The following is a 22,065-nucleotide window of genomic DNA, read 5'->3' on the forward strand; positions in this document are numbered from 1 at the left end:
GTGCACAGTGGTTAGTAAACCAAATAGGCATTTAAACCAACATATTTTTAAGTAAGTTTAAGGCAATTTCCACTTAGCGACTGCTTTTCCTAATTGTTAGAAATTACACCCAGAATCTCATCACAAAGGTAATCGCACATTAATGAGGTACGGGCAGCTGATTGTAAGTAATAGAAAAGCAAAATGCTGCGGATGCTATCAAACTGAAAAAGAAGGCATACAAAGTGGCCAAAAGCAGCATGAAATTAGAAGATTGGGAAAACTTTAAAGGTCAACAGAAAGCTACAAAAAGAGCTATAAAGAAAAGTAAGATGGAACATGAGAAAAAACTAGCACAGAATATAAAGACAGATAGCAAAAGTTTCTATAAATATATAAAACGAAAAAGAGTGGCTAAAGTAAACGTTGGTCCTTTAGAGGATGAGAAGGGGAATTTAGTTATGGGATATGATGAAATGGCCGAGGCATTGAACAGGTATTTTGTATCGGTCTTCACAGTGGAGGACATTAACAACATGCCAGTAATTGACAAAGAGACGAACGTAGGTGAGGACCTGGAAACAATCATTATTACGGAAGAGGTAGTGTTGGGCAAGCTAATGGAGCTAAGGATTGATAAGTCTCCTGGCCCTGATGGAATGCATCCCAGGGTACTAAAAGAGATGGCGGGAGAAATAGCAGGTGCACTGACGGTAATTTTCCAAAATTCGCTGGACTCTGGGGTAGTCCCAGTTGATTGGAAAACAGCAGATGTGACGCCACTGTTTAAAAAGGGAGGTAGACAAAAGATGGGGAATTATAGACCGATTAGCTTAACCTCTGTAGTGGGGAAGATGCTTGAGTCTATTATCAAGGAAGAAATAGCAGGGCATCTCGATAGAAATTGTCCCGTTGGGCAGACGCAGCATGGGTTCATGAAGAGCAGGTCATGCTTGACGAATCTTTTGGAATTCTATGATGACATTACGAGCAAGGTGGACAATGGGGACCCAGTGGATGTGGTGTACCTAGATTTCCAAAAGGCCTTCGACAAGGTGCCGCACAAGAGGCTGCTGCATAAGATAAGGATGCATGGCGGTAGGGGTAAAGTATTAGCATGGATAGAGGATTGGTTGACTAACAGGAAGCAGAGAGTGGGGATAAATGAGTGCTATTCTGGTTGGCAATCAGTCACTAGTGGTGTGCCTCAGGGATCGGAGTTGGGACCGCAATTATTTACAATTTATATAGATGATTTGGAGTTGGGGACCATGTGTAGGGTGTCAAAGTTTGCAGATGACACTAAGATGAGTGGCAGAGCAAAGTGTGCAGATGACTGTGAAACTTTGCAGAGGAACATAGATACATTGAGTGAGTGGGCAAAGGTCTGGCAGATGGAATACAATGTTAATAAATGTGAAGTCATTCATTTCGGTAGGAGTAACGGTAAAAAGGATTATTACTTGAATGGTAAAAAGTTGCAGCATGCTGCTATGCAGAGGGACCTGGGTGTCCTTGTGCATGAATCGCAGAAGGTTGGTCTGCAGGTACAGCAAGTAATTAGGAAGGCAAATGGAATTTTGTCCTTCATTGCTAAAGGGATTGAGTTTAAAAGCAGAGAGGTTATGTTGCAGCTGTATAAGGTACTGGTGAGGCCGCACCTGGAGTACTGTGTGCAGTTTTGGTCTCCTTACTTGAGAAAGGATATACTGGCACTGGAGAGGGTGCAGAGGAGGTTCACTAGGTTGATTCCGGAGTTGAGTGGGTTGGCTTATGAGGAGAGACTGAGTAGATTGGGATTATATTCATTGGAGTTCAGAAGAATGAGGGGGGATCTTATAGAAACATATAAAATCATGAAGGGAATAGATAAGATACAAGTAGAGAGGATGTTTCCACTGGCAGGTGAAGCTAGGACAAGAGGGCATAGCCTCAAGATTAGAGGGAGCAGATTTAGGACTGAATTGAGAAGGAACTTCTTCACCCAGAGGGTTGTTAATCTATGGAATTCCTTGCCCAGTGAAGTAGTTGCCGCTTCTTCAGTAAACGTCTTTAAAGCTAAGGTAGATATCTTTTTGAACAATAAAGGAATTAAGGGATACGGTGGGAGCGCGGGTAAGTGGATCTCAGTCCATGAAAAGATCAGCCATGATCTTATTGAATGGCGGAGCAGGCTCGAGGGGCCGGACGGCCTACTCCTGCTCCTAGTTCTTATGATCTTATGAAATAAAAACAGAAAATGCTGGAAGTACTCAGCAGGTCTGGCAGCATCTGTGGAGAGAGAAACAGAGTCAACGTTTCAGGTCAGTGACCCTTCATCAGAGCTGACTGTAACTGCTTGAGGACTCAACATTGCCAGAAATCAGCAGTCTTTTAAATTGGTAAGTACAAGGCAATGCACTTATTAAATTTTTCAACACGCTTAATACATTTCAAGTGGCTCCTTTGTAATTGACACTTTATGGTAATAGCTAATGGTTCGGGTCATTTTCCTGATAAAGATCACAGTCCGTGATAAGTGGGGATGGTGTAAGTGGTGGTGACTGTAACCAATTCCCTTTTGGAAGTTACAATTGAAGCTGCATGGAACAGTGCATTCAGATGGATTGAATATAAAATCTTTGTTGTTTTCTACAGATCCATCCACGTACTGGCCTCACCCTCCCTCTGCTCCATCTTCAGTGACAAAGCCATCAGCTGCTTCAGCCCTGTTCCTTGGAGCTCCCTCCCTAACCCTCCCCACTCTCGACCGTCCTTCCCAGCTCTGAAATCCTTCTCAAATCATGTCTGTGACCAAGAGTTTGGTCACCTCTCCTCACCCCCCTGCAAAGGTTCGGTACTCGCTTCCTTCCCTTCTCTCTGAAGTCCCTCAGATCATTTTCTAACCATTAAAGGTGCAAGGTAAGTACAAGCTACGTTTTTTTGCTGCTGCAATTGACAGCATGCCTACATATTTGCAGGTGCCATTTTTGAATGAGATGAGCATATCATTAACAATGGTCTGTAGATCTACCCACATTCATGAAATTACTGAAACAGATAATAAGAGAACATTTTAATGCAAAGAACATTTGTGTAAAGAGCAGAACAATTTGTGTTCCTACAGCACTCCTCAATTCCAAGATGACATCTCTTGAACTTTCAATTAATCATAAATTAGTGCAGAAACAACAGGTAGACTTCTAACTGTCACTCTGCCACATCCAACTCTCTGTTGCCTGTTTCACAGAAGCACTTTCTACCACTTCCAGAGCCAGTTCACAAAGACTCTGCAGCCCATCAGCATCACTCTCTTTTACTGGCCTTCATTCCACCACCTTCCCAAGCAAAATCATGAACTATTCATTGCGCCTCTTCCCTCTTCCCCAGTTTCTTTCCCTTTTCCTCTGTCTTTGTCCTCTCATCATACATAGTCACTACTCCCCTTGGCATCTGTTACCCTCCCCACTCCTGCTGAAGCCTGGTGCCTAATCCTCCTCTCTTGGTGCTTCCAGTGCTAATGGCCCAGGTTACTGCCTTTGTGTCAGCCGTGGCTCAGTGGGTAGCACTCTCACCTCTGTGTCAGAACACTGTGGGTGCAAGTCCCACTCCAGCGAGTTGAACAAAAAAATTAAAGCTGACACTCCAGTCCAGTACCGAGGGAGCGCTGCACTGTCAGAAGTACCGTCTTTCAGATATGACATTAAACCAGAGCCCCGTCTACCCTCTCAGGTGAACATATAAAAAATCCCTCAGCTACTATTTTGAAGAAGATCAGGGGAGTTTTCCCCAGTGTCCTGATCAGTGTTTATCCCTCGATCAACAGCACAAGAATAGATGATCCAGTCTTTATCACATTGCTGTTTGTGGGATCTTGCTGTGCGTAAATTGGCTGCTGCATTTCCTACATTACAATAGTGACTACACTTCAAAAAATATTTCATTGCTTGTAAAGTGCTTTGGAATGCCCTGTGCTGAAGAAAGGCGCTATATAAATGTAAGTCTTTTGTTATATTTCTTTGTTGAGGCTGATAACCAAGGCCCATTTGGGCTGGATACATATGAAAAGAAGGAGCAAAGCCTCATCTAGTGCATTAGCCACTGGACCTGGGAAGAGTAAAACAGTTTGGGCGGGCAAAGAATTTAAAATCTGCAAACATCAGGCCATTAGAATGAAATGGAAGAGTTAAGAAGTTACAACAGGGTCCAGGCGACTGCCTCTCAGTGTACTATACTTACGGGTGAAACATGCAAGAAGGAGTGGGTTTCATTTCTGATATTGAGTTTCACGGGGAGAAATCAAATGGTTGGTACACTGCAGTGACTTTAAAGCCCTGCTAATCTTTGTGTTTTAATTGGGACATGTTACAAAGACAGTCAAATCCTTCACTTATCCAACCTACAGATGTATTTTCGCTCCCTACATTTTGGTTAATGTCTTTTGTTCATGTAAAAATATACATGAAATCAGAAACTAGCCCTCACATATCTGAACCAGAAAGTAGATTTTGACAGCTCACATAGGGTAAGAAATTAACTTGTATTTATATGGTGCCTTTAATGTCCTCAGGACATTCCAAAGTACTTGACAACCAATGATGTTTAATCAAGGCTGTATTGTGGGGAAATGGAATTGATAATTTGCATTCTGGAAACAGTAATCAGATAAATCACCAGGTAAAGTTTTAATGCTGATGGTTGACAGATAAATATTAGCCAGAACCGCAGCCCCACCCCCCCCCCCCCCCCCCCCCCCCACTGCTGCATTTCTTCAAAATAGTGTCATAGGAACTTTTACATCCACTTGAGAGGGCAGACAGGGCCTCAAATTAATGTCTCATCTGAAAGATGGCATCTCCAACAGTGCAGTGCTCCCTCAGTTGCATTGGAGTGCCAGCCTAAATTACAAGCTCGAGCCTCTGAAATGGGTTTCGATCCCATGACTTTCAGAGTCCGAGGCGAGGGCTGATGCTTGCAGACATATATTTCACATCAATGAAATCCACTGCTCTCCCCCCTCCCCCGTCATAGGTATGTATCTCTTTTTTCTTGTTATTCTCCCCGATGACTTTAGCCTCCCACAAACGATAGCATTTAACTCTGTCCCATACTTTAATCTTGTGTTCTGAGTACTTGTTGTAGGTCTTACTGTCTCCTTCTCATCTCTTACCTTTTGTCTTTGTATCCACGTTACTTTCCGAGAGGGGCTGGTTAATTTTCCACCCAAAGGCACACCTGGTGTTTGCCCATCAACTGGGTCCTGAGGGCAGGATGGATGTCATACTTGTTTGAAATTTCAGATTCTTTTTATTCTCTGAGACACAAAACAGTCCTTTGAATTGCAAAAAAAAAATCCTATATTTATTTGTTGCTCATTTGTGGAATGTGAGTATCACTAGCAAGGTTAACATTTATTTCCCAAATCCCAATAGCTTTTCAGAAGGTGGTGGGCCATTTCAGAGGGCAATTAAGAGTCAACCACATTGCTGTGGGTCTGAAGTCACATATAGCCAGACCAGGTAAGGACAGCAGGTCCCACTCCAGAGACTTGAGCACATAATCAAGGCTGACACTCCCAGTGCAGTACTTCGGGACTGCTGCACTGTTGGAGGTGCTGTCTTTCGAATGAGACCAAGGCTCCGCCTGCTCTCGCAGGTGAGCGTATATCCCACAACAATATTTCAAAGAAAAGCAGGGGAGTTCTCCCTGGTGTAAAATAAAAACAGAAAGTGCTGGAAATAGCCAGCAGGTCAGGCAGCATCTGTGGAGAGAGGAACAGATTTAATGTTTCAGGTCTGTGACCTTTCATCAGAAAAAAACAGATTATCTGGTCATTATCACATTGCTGTTTGTGAAAGCTCATTGTGCACAATAGTGGCTGCCGCATTTCCTACATTACAACAGTGACTACACTTCATTGGCTGTTAAGCACTTTGGGATGTCCTGATGTGAAAGACGCTAGAGAAATGCAATTAAAACAAAAAATGCGTGAAATACTCAGCAGGTCTGGCAGTATCTGTGGAGAGAGAAGCATAGTTAACCTTTCAGGTCAGTGACCTTTCATCAACAGTGAGTTGGCAGCGAATTCCACTTTCCAACTAGCCATAAAGTTTCACCAGTTCTCAATTTGTGATTAATCTTTAATAAAATATTTTTTCCTCTGTTAATCTTATCATCTACATATAAAAATAACCCCAGATCCATTCATTTCAATGGAAATGCAAACATATTTCTGGATTGCCCAGGAATCTCCAGGAATGGGACGTGATTGTTCTGGGCATGTCTGCTAGCCTCGGGAGTTGGTGGGGTTGGAGTGGGGGTGGGGGGGGGGGGGGGGGGGAGCGGAGGTTTGAGAGTTGGGGCAGCTTGAAAGTTGAGGGGCAATGGAGTTGGAGGGATAGAGGAAAACTAAGGAATAGGGTTGCGGAAAAATGGGGATGAGGAGAGAATGTCAGGAATGGTTTGAGGGATAGAGAGCGAAGAGAGGGAGACTGGATTATGGGGGGGTTAGGGAATGAGGTTCAGGGAAAAGACAGTGAATGGGGGCTTGGGGAGAGAGGGGGATGGGGGTCAGGTATGGGAGTTGAGGGAGACTGTGGATTGTGAGTTGGTGGATGAGATTTGGGGCAGGGATGGAGACTGGGGTTCAGGGGGTTTAGGGCTCGAGAGGCAATGGGCGGGAGAGCAGTAGTCATTATGTTCCAAAACTCTCTTGATTCAGGAATTGTCCCTTTGGATTGCAAAATTGTGACTGTCACTGTACAAAGCGAGCTGCATATTTTGAGGTGGTCACTAACATGGTGGTTAAGAGAGTGTCTATGGCTGATATTTACATAGACTTGCAGAAGGTATTCAACAAGGTTCAACACAAGGGCGGCACAATGGCGCAGTGGTTAGCACCTCAGCCTCACAGCTCCAGCGACCCGGGTTCAATTCTCGGTACTGCCTTTGCAAGTTCTCCCTGTGTCTGCGTGGGTTTCCTCCGGGTGCTCTGGTTTCCTCCCACATGCCAAAGACTTGCTGGTTGATAGGATAATTGGCCTTTATAAATTGCCCCTAGTATAGGTAGGTGGTAGGGAAATATAGGGACAGGTGGGGATGTGGTAGGAATATGGAATTAGTGTAGGATTAATATAAATGGGTGGTTGATGGTCGGCACAGACTCGGTGGGCTGAAGGGCCTGTTTCAGTGCTGTATCTCTAAACTAAACTAAACAAGAGACTGTTAACTAAAATGACAGTGCTTGAAATTGGAGGAAAGTTGTTGACATAAGTAAGGAATTGGTTAGGAGGTATCAGACAGAGAGTAGGGAATAATGGGTATGCACTCAAAATTGGCAGGATATGACTAGTGGTGTCCTCTAGGGATCTGTACTAGGGCCTCAGCTTTTCACCATATTTATTAACGATTGAATGGCATGGAGAGTTGTATATCCAAGTTTACTGATGACATTAACTCAGGTGACACAGTAAATAGTGTAGATGGGAGCAGAAAGTTGTGAAGGGGCATTAATTGAGTGGGTAAAACTGTGACAGATGGGGTTCAATGTGGTAATGTGTGAGGTCATCCACTTTGGATCTAAGAAACATAGAACAGTGTATTTTGTAAATGGTGAAAATCTAGGAATTGCAGAGAGATTGAAGGGTCCGAGTACAGAAATCACTAAAAGCTATTGGACAGGTGCAAAAAAGGATTTAAAAGGTTAATGGAATTTTGGTCTTTATCTGAAAAGGACTGGAATACAAAAGGGTGAATGTTATACTACGGCTGCACAGAGTTTTGGTAAGACCTGGTTTTGAATACTGTAGTTAGTTCTGGGCCCCGCATCTCAGGAAGGAAGATATTGGCCTTAGACAGGGTGCAACCACAGATTCACCAGAATGAAACTAGGAGTAAAAGGGGTAAATTATGTGGATAGGTTGCATTGACTAGGCTTGTATTTCCCTGTGTATAGGTGATCGAATTGATATGTCTAAGTTGATCAAAGGAGTTGATAGTGTAGATAGAAACTATTTCCATTGATGGGGTTTCCACAAAAAGGGGGCATGACTTTAATATTAGTGCCAGGGATGATGTCAGGAATCATTTCATCACACAAATGGTGGTGGAAATCTGGAACTCGCTCCCCTAAAAAGCTGTTGAGGCCAATTGAAAATTGCAAAACTGAGATTGATAAAATTTTTGTTATGGAACCAAGGCACATAAATTGAGTTAAGATACAAATCAGCCAAGATCTAATTAAATGGGGGAACTGGCTCGAGGGACTGAATGGCCTCTTCCTCTTCCTGGAGTTTGGGGTTCGAGTAGCAAGGAAGGGGGAGTCTGGATAACGGGTTTAATGTGAGGAGCACCATTTTTTTGAAGAGCCGGGAGCAGTAGTAACATGATGAGTGGGAGCAGCCCTGTGAGGAGGAGCAGCCAGTTAAAGGGTGAATGAACCTAGGGAACCTCACTCTGTGCAAACAGTGAAAGATTGTTTCCACTGGTGGGCGAATGGAGAACAGGAGGATGGAGACCAATGATTCTCACGGGAAGAACCAAGTGGGAAAGAAAAGGAAGGTTCTTGATCTTAGGGCTATTAGACCATGGGATGCTTCACCTCAGGTGGTTGTTGACGTACTCCTGTGGACATTGTCCGAGGCCAGGAATACCGGACACCAGACCCAACAGACAAGCATCGCTGCAGCATGGGGGGGGGAAGGGTGTCACCATGCATGGAGATGACATCATCATGGGCCTCCTATCTACAAGACCACAACACAAAACTGCACCAGAACCACCTGTGTTTGTGAGTATAATGGATTAATTTCTAGTGAAAAACGTTGATGAGAACAGCAAACTGAATCGCAGTGTATTCCTGGCTACTTATTATCTTCTAGACTATTGTATTTTGAGAAATTACTTTAGGTGCATGCCTCTTTAAATAATTCTTCTGTCCTAACATACAGGCAGCCGGTACCGAACAGTGGGCAAACCAGCTAAAAAACGGACTGTCCCGTGTAAAACTGGACAAATGGCCACCCTAGTAGAGACCTGAATATAATTTAAAAGCAAATTATATAAATATTTTAAAAGAAGGAATATAAAATGACCTGGGACAGGGTGACCATATTTTATAAACTGAATCCAGGGAGACACAGGGTAGGAAGCACAGCAAAGTAGCCAGGATGGAAAATGTAGATTGCAGGCGCAGTGAGGCAAAAGAATTTTTGCAGCCTATATTTTAACAGCTGCACATATTCAAATCAAATGTGCATATGACTGTGGATGTGCATTTCACTGTTGAATCACATTTAGACATCATTTCTAAATAATAGTGTGCAGAGCAGCTTTCGTCACAACGCTCCTGTACTAAAGCAAGACCTGGACTGTGGAAGAGTGCTAGAGAAATTCCATCAGCAATGCCTCTGACACAACCTCCGGATTCAATGGGAGGACCATCGAACAAAAGCTAGTATCCTTTTTGAAGCTAGATCCACAAGCATTCAGGCAAAACTCCTGCAAAATCAACTCCGATGGACTGGCCACTGTGTCCACATGGTTGAAAATAATCTTCTCGCCAGGTCCTGTTCCCTCAACTCTCAAATGGCCAACGTTCCAGGGCAGGACAAAGAAAATGCTTCAAAGACACTCCGAAGCTGTTCTTGAAGCACAGCTGCATTGACCTTAATAACTGGGAGGAGCTTGCTACCAATCGCTCAGAATGACGACAACTAGTCCACCAAGCTGCATCACGCTTCGAGTCCCTACACCTCAGTAATGAGGCCGAGCAACAGCAGAGAAGGAAGCAAATCCTGCACTTGGAATCCCGCTCCCTTGTGGGACGTCCTGCCCAAAAGTCTGCGGGTTGAAAAGCATCCTGCTAAGTCGTGGCAGAAACTCGCAACCCTGAGTAGACATCGTCTTTGAATCGAGGGAGAGCAGATTGCATAATTAATACAATAACACTGTTCAGGAATGTCAGTTTTTCGTACCCACTGTCTATACAGCCTACTCTGCAGTGGCTTAAATTTACAAAAAAAATCCGTAGGAGAACTTGAATTAGCACATGCTGCAAGAGCAGCTTTATGTTTAGTGAGACCTTCCTGTTTTGCACTCAAAATGGAAAATACTGACTGCTGTATTAAGCATAATACAAATGTTTCTTTTCCAATTGTTGGTAAATAAGGAAAATCCTTTTGAAGCTGGTTGTTGAAGCAGCAATTACACTTTTTTGACAACACCATTTTTACTTAACACCGAATCTTGCATGTCATGTCATACGCCATTCTGTCAGCGCTGTAACTACAGCAACTGCAATGGTGCTTGACCACCTGTTATAGCTGATAGTAATAATAAAAGAAACATTCTGGATATTTCTCTCCAATGCGATTATTATTTTTCAGATATTTAGCAGACACCTTTATTCAAGGAGATTTACAGGGCCTACTCTGTCCTGTACCTCACTTATGAATTAAACATATTGCAGCAGGAGGAATTAAGAGAGTTAGAGTATTTGGGGATGGGTTTTGTGAACCGGGAACATTGTTTGCCTGGGGATACAGTGCCTCATCTGGGCACTGTCCTCCCATGGAAGATGGGGATGTATGGTCACTCGAACCTGGGGGAATGGAGCTACAGGAAGAGGCACCAGCACTTCATGGCATAAGCACTTGGGGCTGAGTGGCCTCCTCCTTTGCTATAATTTCTATTGTATGATCACACCCTTGGCATCAGGTGGCAGGACCGAATCTCCAATACAGAAGTCCTCGAGGCGGCCAACATCCCCAGCATATACACCTTACTGAGCCAGCGGCGCTTGAGATGGCTTGGCCATGTGAGCCGCATGGAAGATGGCAGGATCTCCAAGGACACATTGTACAGCGGGCTCGTCACTGGTATCAGACCCACTGGCCATCCATGTCTCCGCTTTAAAGAGGTCTGCAAACGCGACATGAAGTCCTGTGACATTGATCACAAGTCGTGGGAGTCAGTTGCCAGTGATCGCCAGAGCTGGCGGACAGCCATTAGGCGGGGCTAAAGAGTGGTGAGTCAAAGAGACTTAGCAGTTGGCAGGAAAAAAGACAGAAGCGCAAGGCGAGAGCCAACTGTGTAACAGCCCCGGCAACCAATTTTATGTGCAGCACCTGTGGGAGTGTCTGTCACTCTAGAATTGGCCTTAAAAGCCACTCCAGGCACTGCTTTACAAACCACTGACCACCTCCAAGTGCTTACCCATTGTCTCTCGAGACAAGGAGGCCAAAGAAGATCACACCCTCCATCATTGAGTCCAAGTGGTTTAGAAATATTAATGCTGAAATGAGTTTAGGGCAATGTGGCCTATGGGAAGTGCCTGAAACATTGCACCCACGGACTTTGGAACGGTCACAGACCCAAAACGTTAACTCTGCTTCTCTCTCCACAGATGCTGCCAGACCTGCTGAGTATTTCCAGCATTTCTTGTTTTTATTTCAGATTTCCAGCATCTGCAGTATTTTGCTTTTATATGAATTCAAGGTCATTTGCTTCAGAGCTGACCAAAAAAGCAAGAGGGAGGACATTGGAGGTAAACTTTACAAAAGCAATGGCACTGACCAAGAAGACGATGTTTATTTTTCAGCTCAGAAGCTGCAGTTAAACTATTGGAAGGTTCTGGGAGCCAACTGGAAGTTTTTGGATTATTTTGCAGCAGGTTCAGGCAGCGCGCTGGCCGACTCTACAGCTCTCATGCGCCGGCGGGTGAGGAAGGACCCCGGACAACATGGCGGCGCGCAGTTTACTGGCGGCAGTGGGTCGGGGAGTTCGGGAGCCCCTAAACCCGAGAGGGACTGCGGTGAGAACCCGAGTTGGGGTGAGGGAACGGGGAACTGGAGAGAGATAGATGGATGGGTCACTGGGGGAAAGGGAGAGGTCACTGGGGGGGAGGAGAAGAGAGAGAGAGAGGTGTCATTGGTGGTCGAAGGTGAGAGAGAGATCACTGGGGCTTAGGGAGAAAGAGTGGTTATGGGGAGGGGAGCAAGGGCACTGGGGAGGGAAGGGGTAGGGGAGGAGTTTTGAGGGCACTGGGGAGGGAAGGGGTAGGGGAGGAGTTTTGAGGGCACTGGGGTTGGGGAGCGAGGGCACTGAGATGAGGATGAATCAACAAAAGGAGGCAAAAATAATGTGTGCAGATGGGCGGCGCAGTGGTTAGCACCGCAGCCTCACAGCTCCAGCGACCTTGTTTCAATTCTGGGTACTGCCTGTGTGGAGTTTGCAAATTCTCCCTGTGACCGCATGCGTTTTCGCCGGGTGCTCCAGTTTCCTCCCACAGCCAAAGACCTGCAGATTGATGGGTAAATTGTGCAGCACCTGTATAGGTAGGTGGTAGGGGAATTGAGGGAAGGTGGGGATGTGAGAGGGTAATGGGATTAATGTAGGATTAGTATAAATGGGTGGTTGATGGTCGGCACAGACTCGGTGGGCTGAAGGGCCTGTTTCAGTGCTGTATCTCTAAATAAATAAAATAAAAATAAAATAAATGGTGTGACTTGCAGTGAGTGTTTGGCAAAGGAACACCGAAGTGTTTTCCCATTTTTATTGAAAGGAAGCAATACTGGAAATGCACAGCCTGCTTACCAGCATCTGAAGAGAACTGCTGCGTATTTGCATCATTTTCTGTGGTTTTTATTATATTTCCTACATTTGCATTTTTTCTTCTCCGTTGATATTTGCGTTGTTTGTTCATCTGTAAACCAACAATGCGCATTTGAAATCTTGTCCATCAATAATGAAGGTTCCAAGTAACTTGAGTGATGAGTTCAGTTTCGTTGTGGGCTTGGGTAGTGGAGGGTCCTAAAATGGTAAAGTGAGGCTCAGTTGCTCTCCATGGGAAGCAGTGTCTGCATCGGAATGTTAAGATGCAGGTTTCCAACTGAAATTATTTGATCCAGTGCAATACTTTCTATCTGCTCTGCTGCTATTGGGAGCTGCTGAGTGAAGGTCAGGTTTTCCCCACTGAGAGACAAAGACAGGCTTGCTTTTTTTTATTGCGCCTCAGTTCACTTTAGTTAGCACTGCTTTCATGAGCGCATAATTGCCCTTATTTAAGTTTAAAATACTAGTCTTGGACCCACTCTTCTCTCCCTCAAACTGAATGTAAAATTCAATCATCATATGATCACTGCTGCCCAGGGGTGCCTTTACTATGAGGTCATTAATTAATCCTATCTCGTTGCACAATATCAGGTTGGCTGCAGAATGTATTGTTCCAAGAAATTATCCCAAAAACATTCTACGTACTCCTCATCCAAGCTACCTCTGCCCATCTGATTTTTCCAGTCTATATGTAGGTTAAAATCCCCCATAATTATCGCTGTACCTTTCTGACGAGCTGCCATTATTTCTTCCTTTATACTCCGTCCTACAGTGTGGTTAATGTTAGGTGGCCTGTACACCATTCCCACAAGTGACAACTTGTCTTTATGATTTCTCATCTCTACCCAAACTGCTTCTGTTTCCTGAACTTGGGTCACCCCTCTCTATTGCACTAATACCATCATTAATTAAAAGAGCTACCCCTCCACCTTTTCTTAGCTTCCTGTCCTTCCTGAATGCCTTGTACACTTCAATATTCAGGTCCCAATCTATGTCATCCTGCAGCCATGTCTCTGTAATGGCTATCAGATCGTACTTATTTATTTCTATTTGTGCTCTCAGTTCATCTGTTTTTCAAATGCTACGAGCATTCAGATACAGAGCATTTAGTTTTGTCCTTTTATTAGTTTTCTAACCTCTAGCTTTATCTGTTGATTTACTCTTAGATTAGTACGTTCTGTAACTTCCTGTCACTGTCTGTTTCCCATATTAATACCTTTCTCTCTTGCCTTGTCTCTACTCCTTGATTAAACATATCTTCCCAAATTTGATCCCTTGTCGCCACTATTCAGTTTAAAACCCTCTTACCTTGTCCTGCCTATGTCATTGGTACCTACATGGACCACGACGACTGGATCCTCCCCATCCTACTGTAAGTTCCTCTCCATCCCTGAGCAGATGTCCCGAGCCCTGGCACCAGGCAGGCAACATAGCCATCTGGACTCTCGCTCTTCGAACCTCAAACACTTACTGCAGACGTGTTTGCCCTGGATCACACTGGCATCTAGGAGCTCCCACATGCTGCAGTCAAGACACATCACCTGTCCTGCCATCCTTAATGTGTTTTAATTAACTAAATTATTTTATTCAATTATTTATTTTAGTTTCTTTGCTGTTTTAAATACTATTTTAGAATGGGCCTTAATCACTTACCAGATACTCACCAAACTGGTAGCTTCTTCCCAAACCAATCACCTATTTGCTTGCCTGTGATGTCACAGCTTACCAGGTCCTCCCCAAACAGCTCCTTCCACTGCACCGAAGCAAGAACCAAATACTGGAGGGTTAAGAGTCCAAAATAAAAGGAAAAATGGAGCACCTCCGCTTGTTTCTCCGAATTCATGACTCACCAAACTTGAATCTCCACACTCAGCTTTTAATCTGCACTCCGTGAGTCTAATAGACATTACCACTGATAAAGCTTTGCCAATACTAATAAACCTTACTACTATTAGTAAACCTTACAAAAATTGATAAACCCTAATAATTTTCTCCCTCCACTTGAATGGCTTGCTTCCTGTACCGTGGTGCCAATAGCTTATGTATTAAGTTGTCCCAATTTGAACGAATACACTCACTCCTGGTGTCTCTCTCATTCTATTATAAATTATAAAATTCACTTTAATTTTTAGTTTATATACTAATAAATTGATCAAGTGTTATGCTATGTTTATTTAAATTAAATAAAAAGCTTATCTGTATACTCACATCGGCTCTCTGTTTTCCTGCTCTCACTGTTGATTGTGACGTCCCTATTGCTGTTTTCCCCTGCTCCGTTCTTGCTGTGCGCTCTCTCTGTCTCCGGTCTCCGACTCTGGGCTTTTGGTGCGCTTTTCAAATCTCCATTTACAGCAACTGTACATTCCTTCAAGGTACAAAAACTCCAAAAGTAAAAGCAGTCAACCGCGGATAACTTAGGAAGTTAAAGATTGTATAAGATTAAAAGAAAAGGCCTGTACACTTGCCAGAAATAGTAATAAACCTGAGGATTGGGAGGATCTCGAATACAGCAAAGAAGGATTAAGAAACTGATGAAGGAAGAATAGAAAATGAATGTAAGCTAGCAAAAAGCAAAACGGACTGTAAAAGCTTCTATAGGTATGTTTAAAAAAAAACATTTGACTAAGCCAAATTACAGGCAGTCAGGAGAATTTATAATGGGGAATAGAGAAATGGTAGAGAAGCTAAATGATTACTTTGTGTCTGTCTTCACGGAGGAAGATACAAGACATCTCCCAGAATTAGATCCAAAGGATTAGGGAGAATGAGGAATTGAAGGAAATTAGTATTAGTTAGAAGGTTGTATTGGAGAAATTAATGGGGCTGAAGGTTGATAAGTCCCCAGGACCTGATATTCTATATCCCACAGTGTTGAAAGAGGTAGCTATGGAGATAGTGGATGTATTGGTGATTATCTTTCAAAATTCTATAGGTTTTGGAACGAAGGGAGGGCGAGAGAAAACAGGGAATTACAGACCTCTTAGCCTTACATTAGTCATTGGGAAAATGCTAGAATCTATTCTAAAGGATGTGATAAATGGGGTAATAATGATCTAATTGGGCATAGTCAATGTGGATTTATGAATGGGAAATCATGTTTGACAAACCTGTTGGAGTTTTTTGAGGATGTTACTAACAGAATTGATAAAGGAGAGTCGGTGGACGTGGGATCCTTGTATTTTCAGAAGGCTTTTGATAAAGTCCCCCACAGGAGGTTGTTTAGCAAAATTAAAGCACATGGGATAGGAGGGAATATATTAGTATAAATTAAGGATTGGTTAACAGGCAGAAAACAGAGAGTAGGAATAAACTAGTCATTCTCACGTTGACAGGCTGTGACTAGTGGGGTACTGCAGGGATCGGTGCTTGTATCCCAGCTGTTTACAATAAATATCAATGATTTGGATGTAGGGACCAAATGTAATATTTTCAAGTTTGTGGATGACACAAAACTAGGTGTGAATATCTTGTGAGGAAAATGCAAAGCAGCTTCAAGGGGATTTGGACAGACTTGGTGAGTGGGCAAGAAGGTGGTAGATGGTATATAATGTGGAAAAATGTGAAGTTATCGACTTTGGTAGAAGGAATAGATGTGCAGAGTATTTCTTAAATGGTAAGAGATTAGAAAGTGTAGATGTACAAAGGGACCTGGGTGTCCTTGTCAATAAGTCACTGAAGGTTAACATACAGGTGCAGCAACAATTAAGGCAAATGGGATGTTGGCCTTCATTGCAAGAGGATTTGAGTACAGGAGTAGTGAAGTCTTGCTTCAATTGTATAGAACCTTGGTTAGACTGCACCTGAAATGCTGTGTGCAGTTTTGACCCCCTTACCTCAGGAAGGATATTATTGCCATAGAGAGAGTGCAGTGAAGGTTCACCAGACTTGTTCCAAGGATGGCGGGACTGTCCTATTAGGAGAGATTGGGGAAACTGGGCCCGTATTCTCTAGAGTTTCAAAGAATGAGAGGTGATCTCATTGAAACCTACAAAATACTTAAAGGGATAGACAGGGTAGATGCAGGAAAGATGTTTCCACTGGTTGGGGAGTCTAGAACCAAGGGACATCATTTCGAAATTAGGGGGAAGCCACATAGAACAGAGATGAGGAGAAATTTCTTTACACAGAGGGTTGTGAATCTTTGGAATTCTCTACCCCAGAGGGCTGTGGAAGCTCAGTCATTGAGTATGTTTAAAGCAGAGATTGACAGATTTCTAAATACCAATGACATAAAGGGATATGAGGATAGTGTGGGAAAAAGGCATTGAAGTGGATGATCAGCCATGATTGTATTGAATGGTGGGGCAGGCTCGATGGGCTGAATGGCTTACTCATCCTGCTATGTTCTTATATGTGTGCAGCGAAGAGGGGATTTTTTTTTTGCCTGCCTCGCAACCTCTGTTTTTCTGCTTTGTGCTCCAGGCTCGGATCCATGTGAGTTCCCACAGAAAGCTTCAATATGGCTGGTGGGCCTATGTTCTGGGTGAAAGGACCATGAAAAAGTTCAAGGACAAAAGTAAAATCATCACCGTCGAAGGAAACCTGGCTTCTGGAAAAGGTGTCTTCGCTAAAAATGTAGCTGACAAACTAGGTAAAGTGCTGGGACTGTTTATACTTCACACAGCAAATGTTTAGTGTTTCTCCATTATTTGTGCTGGAGTTTTCTGTTTTGCTCTGCCCTCTTTTAGCTGGTTCAAATTCTAGATGTAGTGCAATTGATGGAGGTTCTTATGCAGTAGGTTAATGTGAGTTGGGCTGGAATATGTTGCAGTTAGCAACCACAATTTATAATTTCATTAACACTCTAACGTCACTTCCTGGAAATGGTGAATAATCACAAGTAAAACTGTGAAATGTCTCCCAGACTCCTGAATGCAATCAAGCAAATCCTGCTTTTAAAAAGGACTGTATGCAAGATTGAAAGCACTCACTTAGTCACAAGTAATGTGGTTAATTTTAATGCTCTTTATGAGGGAAACTCGAGCATAGCTGCATCTAAATTTTAGATTATGTCACCCGCTAATGTTCCCCTGCACCTGTCCACAGTGTTTGGTTCTGTAAGCATCCTGTACCCTGGCATAGGCTCCCACACTTCTGCATTTTTAAATGTAGTCCTTTGCTATGTTAAGTGTCAGCTTGAAAGAAAAAGAGAATTTGCATTTATGTAGCGTCTTTCATGATCTCAAAGTGCTTTCCAGGCAATGCTGTACATCTAAAATCTAGTCACTGTTGTGATGTTGGAAACAGCAAGCTCTCACAAATAGCAATGTGATAATGGCCAGATCTGTTTTAGTGATGTTGATTGAGGAATAATTATTGTTCAAGACACTGGGGTGAACTCCCCTTTTCTTCGTGTAGCACCATGGGATCTTTTACATCCACCTGAGAGGGCAGATGGGGCCTCAGTTTAACGTCTCGTCCAAATGATGGAACCTCCAACACTGCAGCATTTCCTCAGTCCTGCTCTCAAACTCTCAGCCTAGTTTCTTTTGCATTTTAAGTCTGGAGTGAGGCTTGAACCCACAAACTTCTGACTCGGGCGAGAGTCCTGCCCACTAAACCACAGCTCAGTTGCTGAATTGCTAGCGCACTCACCTTTGAGTCAGAGGATAAGATGTTTACTTTGGGTTTGATTACGTAATTCATTACATTACTAATGAAGGACTGCATTGTCAGGGGTGCTGTTTCTCGGATGAGCTGTTAAACCAAAGCTCTATCTGAAGTGGACATAAAGAATCCTTTGAAGAGCCTGGAATTCTCCAGGTTTCCTGGCTAGCATTCCTCTCAACAAATACCACCAAAATCTGGTCAGTTATTCATTTTCTGTTTGTGAGATTCTGTGTTCAAATTGGCGAACACAGTTCACCGCATAGCAACAGTGACAGCACTTGAGAAAGTAATGCTTTGGTTGTAAAGTGTCTTGGGATATTCCTGAGGATGTGATCAGGTGCTGTACAAATGAAATTTTTCATTCTTGTGTTGTGGCCTTGCATTGCTCCATTTGATATTGTAACATAGAAGCTTCCCCAGCAAAGTGTTTTAATAAGATGGGAATCTCTGCTACTGTGGTGTCCAGCAGGATGGCACTGGTATTTCCAGGTCACATTGCTGCAAAGCATGATGTTTATTCAGTGTTATTTTGTGTCCTAGCTGAGGTTTGATGTGTTGTCTGCATTACAGGGCCTTTAATATAGTGAGATTAATAGTGATATATATAGGGAGCATGTGAGACGAGACCTATCGCACCCATTTTCTTCTCTTCCTGGCAGCTGAAGACACAGCCATCAGTGGTGGAGTGATTAAAATCGGGGATGCTCAGGAGGCCAGAATTGGAAGAGCGCAGAGATCTTGAAGGGTTGTAGGGCCAGAGAAGGTTAAAGAGGGGAAGGGGAGAAGCCATGGGCGGATTTGAAAACAGGGATGAGAATTTAAAACGCAGACGTTGCTGGACTGGGAGTCAGTGTAGGTCAGCAAATACAGGGGTGATAGGTGAACAGAACTTGGTGCAAGTTAGGGCAGGGGCAGCAGAGTTTTGGATGAGCTTAAGCTTATAGAGGGTGGAAGATGGGAGGTCGGCCAGGGGTGCATGAGAATAGTTCAGTCTAGAGGCAACACAAGCATGGATGAAGGTATCAGCAGCAGATGAGCTGAGGCGGGGCAGAGTTGGGCAATGTTACGGTGGTGGAAGTAGCTGGTTGTAGCGATGGCACGAATATGTGGTCAGAGGTTGTGAGCAGCCTGGTTCAGTCTCAGACAGTTTCCAGGAAGAGGAGTGAAGTGAATGTAAGTGTTCAATGAAGAGTGCAGGAGAGCATGCCAGGAGCAGCACCAGGCATACCTAAAAAAGAGGTGCTAACCTGGTGAAGCTACAACACAGTACTACCTGTATGTTAAACAGTGAAAGCAGCATGTGAGAGACAGGGCTAAACGATCCCACAACCAATGGATCAGATCAAAGCTCTGCAGGCCTGCCACATTCAGTTGTGAATGGTGGTGGATAATTAAACAACTAACAGGAGGAGGCTACACAAACATCTCCATCCTCAATGATGGGGGATCCCAGCACACCAGTGCAAAACACAAGGCTGAAGCATTTGCAATCATCTGCAGCCAGAAGTGCCGAGTGGATGATCCATCTCGGCCTCCTCCTGAGGACCCCAGCAGCATCACGGATGCCAGTACTCAGCCAATTCGATTCACTCCATGTGATATCGAGAAATGGCTGAAGGCACAAATGCAGCAAAGGCTATGGGCCTGACAAGATTCCGGCAATAGTACTGAAGACTTGTGCTTCAGAACTAGCCGCGTCCCTAGCCAAGCTGTTTCAGTACAGCTACAACACTGGCACCTGCCAGACAATGTGGAAAGTTGCCCAGGTATGTTCTGCCCACAAAAAGCAGGACATATCCAATCTGGCCAATTACCACTCCATCAGTCTACTCTCAATCATTAGCAAAGTGATGGAAGCTGTCGTCAACAGTGCTATCAAGCGGCACTTACACAGCAATAACCTGCTCACCGATGCTCAGTTTGGGATCTGCCGGGGCAGTCGGCTCTAGACCTCATTACAGCCTTAGTTCAAACATGGACAAAAGAGCTGAACTCGAGGTGAGAGTGACTGCCCTTGACATCAAGGCAGCATTTGATCAAGTATGGCATCAAAGAGCACTGGCAAAATTGAAGTCAGTGGGAATTGGGGAAAACTCTCCGCTGGTTGGAGTCATCCTAGCACAAAGGAAGATGGTTGTGGTTGCTAGAGGCCAAACACCTAAGCCCCAGGACTTGGCTGCAGGAGTTCCTCGGGGTCGTGTCCTCGGCCCAACCATCTGCATCTGCATCATCAATGACCTTCCCTCTATCATGGGGTCGGAAGTGGGGATGTTTGCTGATGATTGCACAATGTTCAGTGCCATTTGTGTCGTCTCAGATACTGAAGCAGTCTGTGTCCAGATGCAGCAAGACTTGGATCATATTCAGGCTTGGGCTACTAAGTGGCAAGTAACATTCGCACCACACAAGTGCCAGGCAATGACGATCTCCAACAAGAGAGAATCTAACCACCTCCCCTTGACATTCAGTGGCATTACCATCGCTGAATTCTCCCCCCATCAACATCTTGGGGGTTACCATTGACCAGAAACTGAACTGGACCAGCCCAATAGGTACTGTGTCTGCAAGAGCGGGTCAGAGGCTGGGAATTCTGTTACGAGTAATTCACCTCCTGACTCCCCAAAGCTGTCCACCATCTATAAGGCACAAGTCCGGAGTGTGAAGGAATACTCTCCACTTGCCTGGATGGGTACAGTTCCATAAACACTCGAGCTTGACACCATCCAGGATAAAGCAGCCCGCTTGATTGGCACCCCATCCACCACCTTAAATATTCACTCCCTCCACCACCGATGCACAGTGGTAGCAGTGTGTGTCATCTACAAGGTGCACTGCAGCAACATACCAAGGCTCCTTCAACAGCACCTTCCAAACCCATGACCTCCATCACCTAGAAGGACAAGGACAGCATATGCATGGGAACAACACCATTTGTAAGTTCCCCTCCAAGTCACACATCATCCTGACGTGGACCGATATCGCCATTCCTTCATTGTTGCTGGGTCAAAAACCTGAAACTTCCTTCCTAATAGCACTGTGGGTACCTACACCAGATGAAGTGCAGCGGAACTGAAGAATTTAGATTGGGGGAGGCTGTTTGAGGGTAAATCAACATATGACGTGTGGGAGTCTTTCAAACGTCAGTTGATTAGAATTCAGGACCGGCATGTTCCTGTGAGGAAGAAGGATATGTTTGGCAAGTTTCGGGAACCTTGGATAACGCGGGATATTGTGAGCCTAGTCAAAAAGAAAAATGAAGCATTCGTAAGGGCTAGAAGGCTGGGAACAGACGAGGCCCTTGAGGAATATAAAGAAAGTAGGAAGGAACTTAAGCAAGGAGTCAGGAGGGCTAAAAGGGGTCATAAAAAGTCATTGGCAAACAGGATTAAGGAGAATCCCAAGGCTTTTTATATGTATATAAAGAGCAAGAGGGTAGCCAGGGAAAGGGTTGGCCCACTCAAAGACAGAGGAGGGAATCTATGCGTGGAGCCAGAGGAAATGGGTGAGGTACTAAATGAGTACTTTGCATCAGTATTCGCCAAAGAGAAGGACTTGGTGGATGATGTGTCTAGGGAAGGGAGTGTAGATAGTCTGGGTCATGTCGATATCAAAAGGAGGAGGTGTTGGGCATCTTGAAAAACATTAAGGTAGATAAGTCCCCAGGGCCTGATGGGATCTACCCCAGAATACAGAGGGAGGCAAGGGAGGAAATTGCTGGGGCCTTGACAGAAATCTTTGTATCCTCATTGGCTACAGGTGAGGCCCCAGAGGACTGGAGAATAGCCAATGTTGTTCCTTTGTTGAAGAAGGGTAGCAAGGATAATCCAGGAAATTACAGGCCGGTGAGCCTTATGTCAGTGGTAGGGAAATTATGGGAGAGGATTC

At 44.2% G+C, this 22,065-nt stretch overlaps 1 protein-coding gene across 2 annotated transcripts in view; it reads left to right on the top strand.

The window, feature by feature from the left end:
* Window positions 1-11,671: 11,671 nt before the first annotated feature.
* Window positions 11,672-22,065, top strand: part of ndufa10 (NADH:ubiquinone oxidoreductase subunit A10) — a 63,481-nt gene continuing 53,087 nt past the window's right edge. Inside the window, exons 1-2 of one of the 2 annotated variants that reach the window (XM_068035887.1) lie at window positions 11,672-11,788; window positions 16,993-17,161. In XM_068035887.1, coding sequence (XP_067891988.1) covers window positions 11,699-11,788; window positions 16,993-17,161 — 259 coding nt within the window. In that variant the 5' untranslated portion in view covers window positions 11,672-11,698. The remainder of the gene's footprint in view (window positions 11,789-16,992; window positions 17,162-22,065) is intronic. The other variant, XM_068035888.1, reaches the window with a different exon arrangement.

The sequence above is a fragment of the Heterodontus francisci genome, chromosome 7 (genome assembly GCF_036365525.1).
Source record: "Heterodontus francisci isolate sHetFra1 chromosome 7, sHetFra1.hap1, whole genome shotgun sequence".
Taxonomy (NCBI): Eukaryota; Metazoa; Chordata; class Chondrichthyes; order Heterodontiformes; family Heterodontidae; genus Heterodontus; species Heterodontus francisci.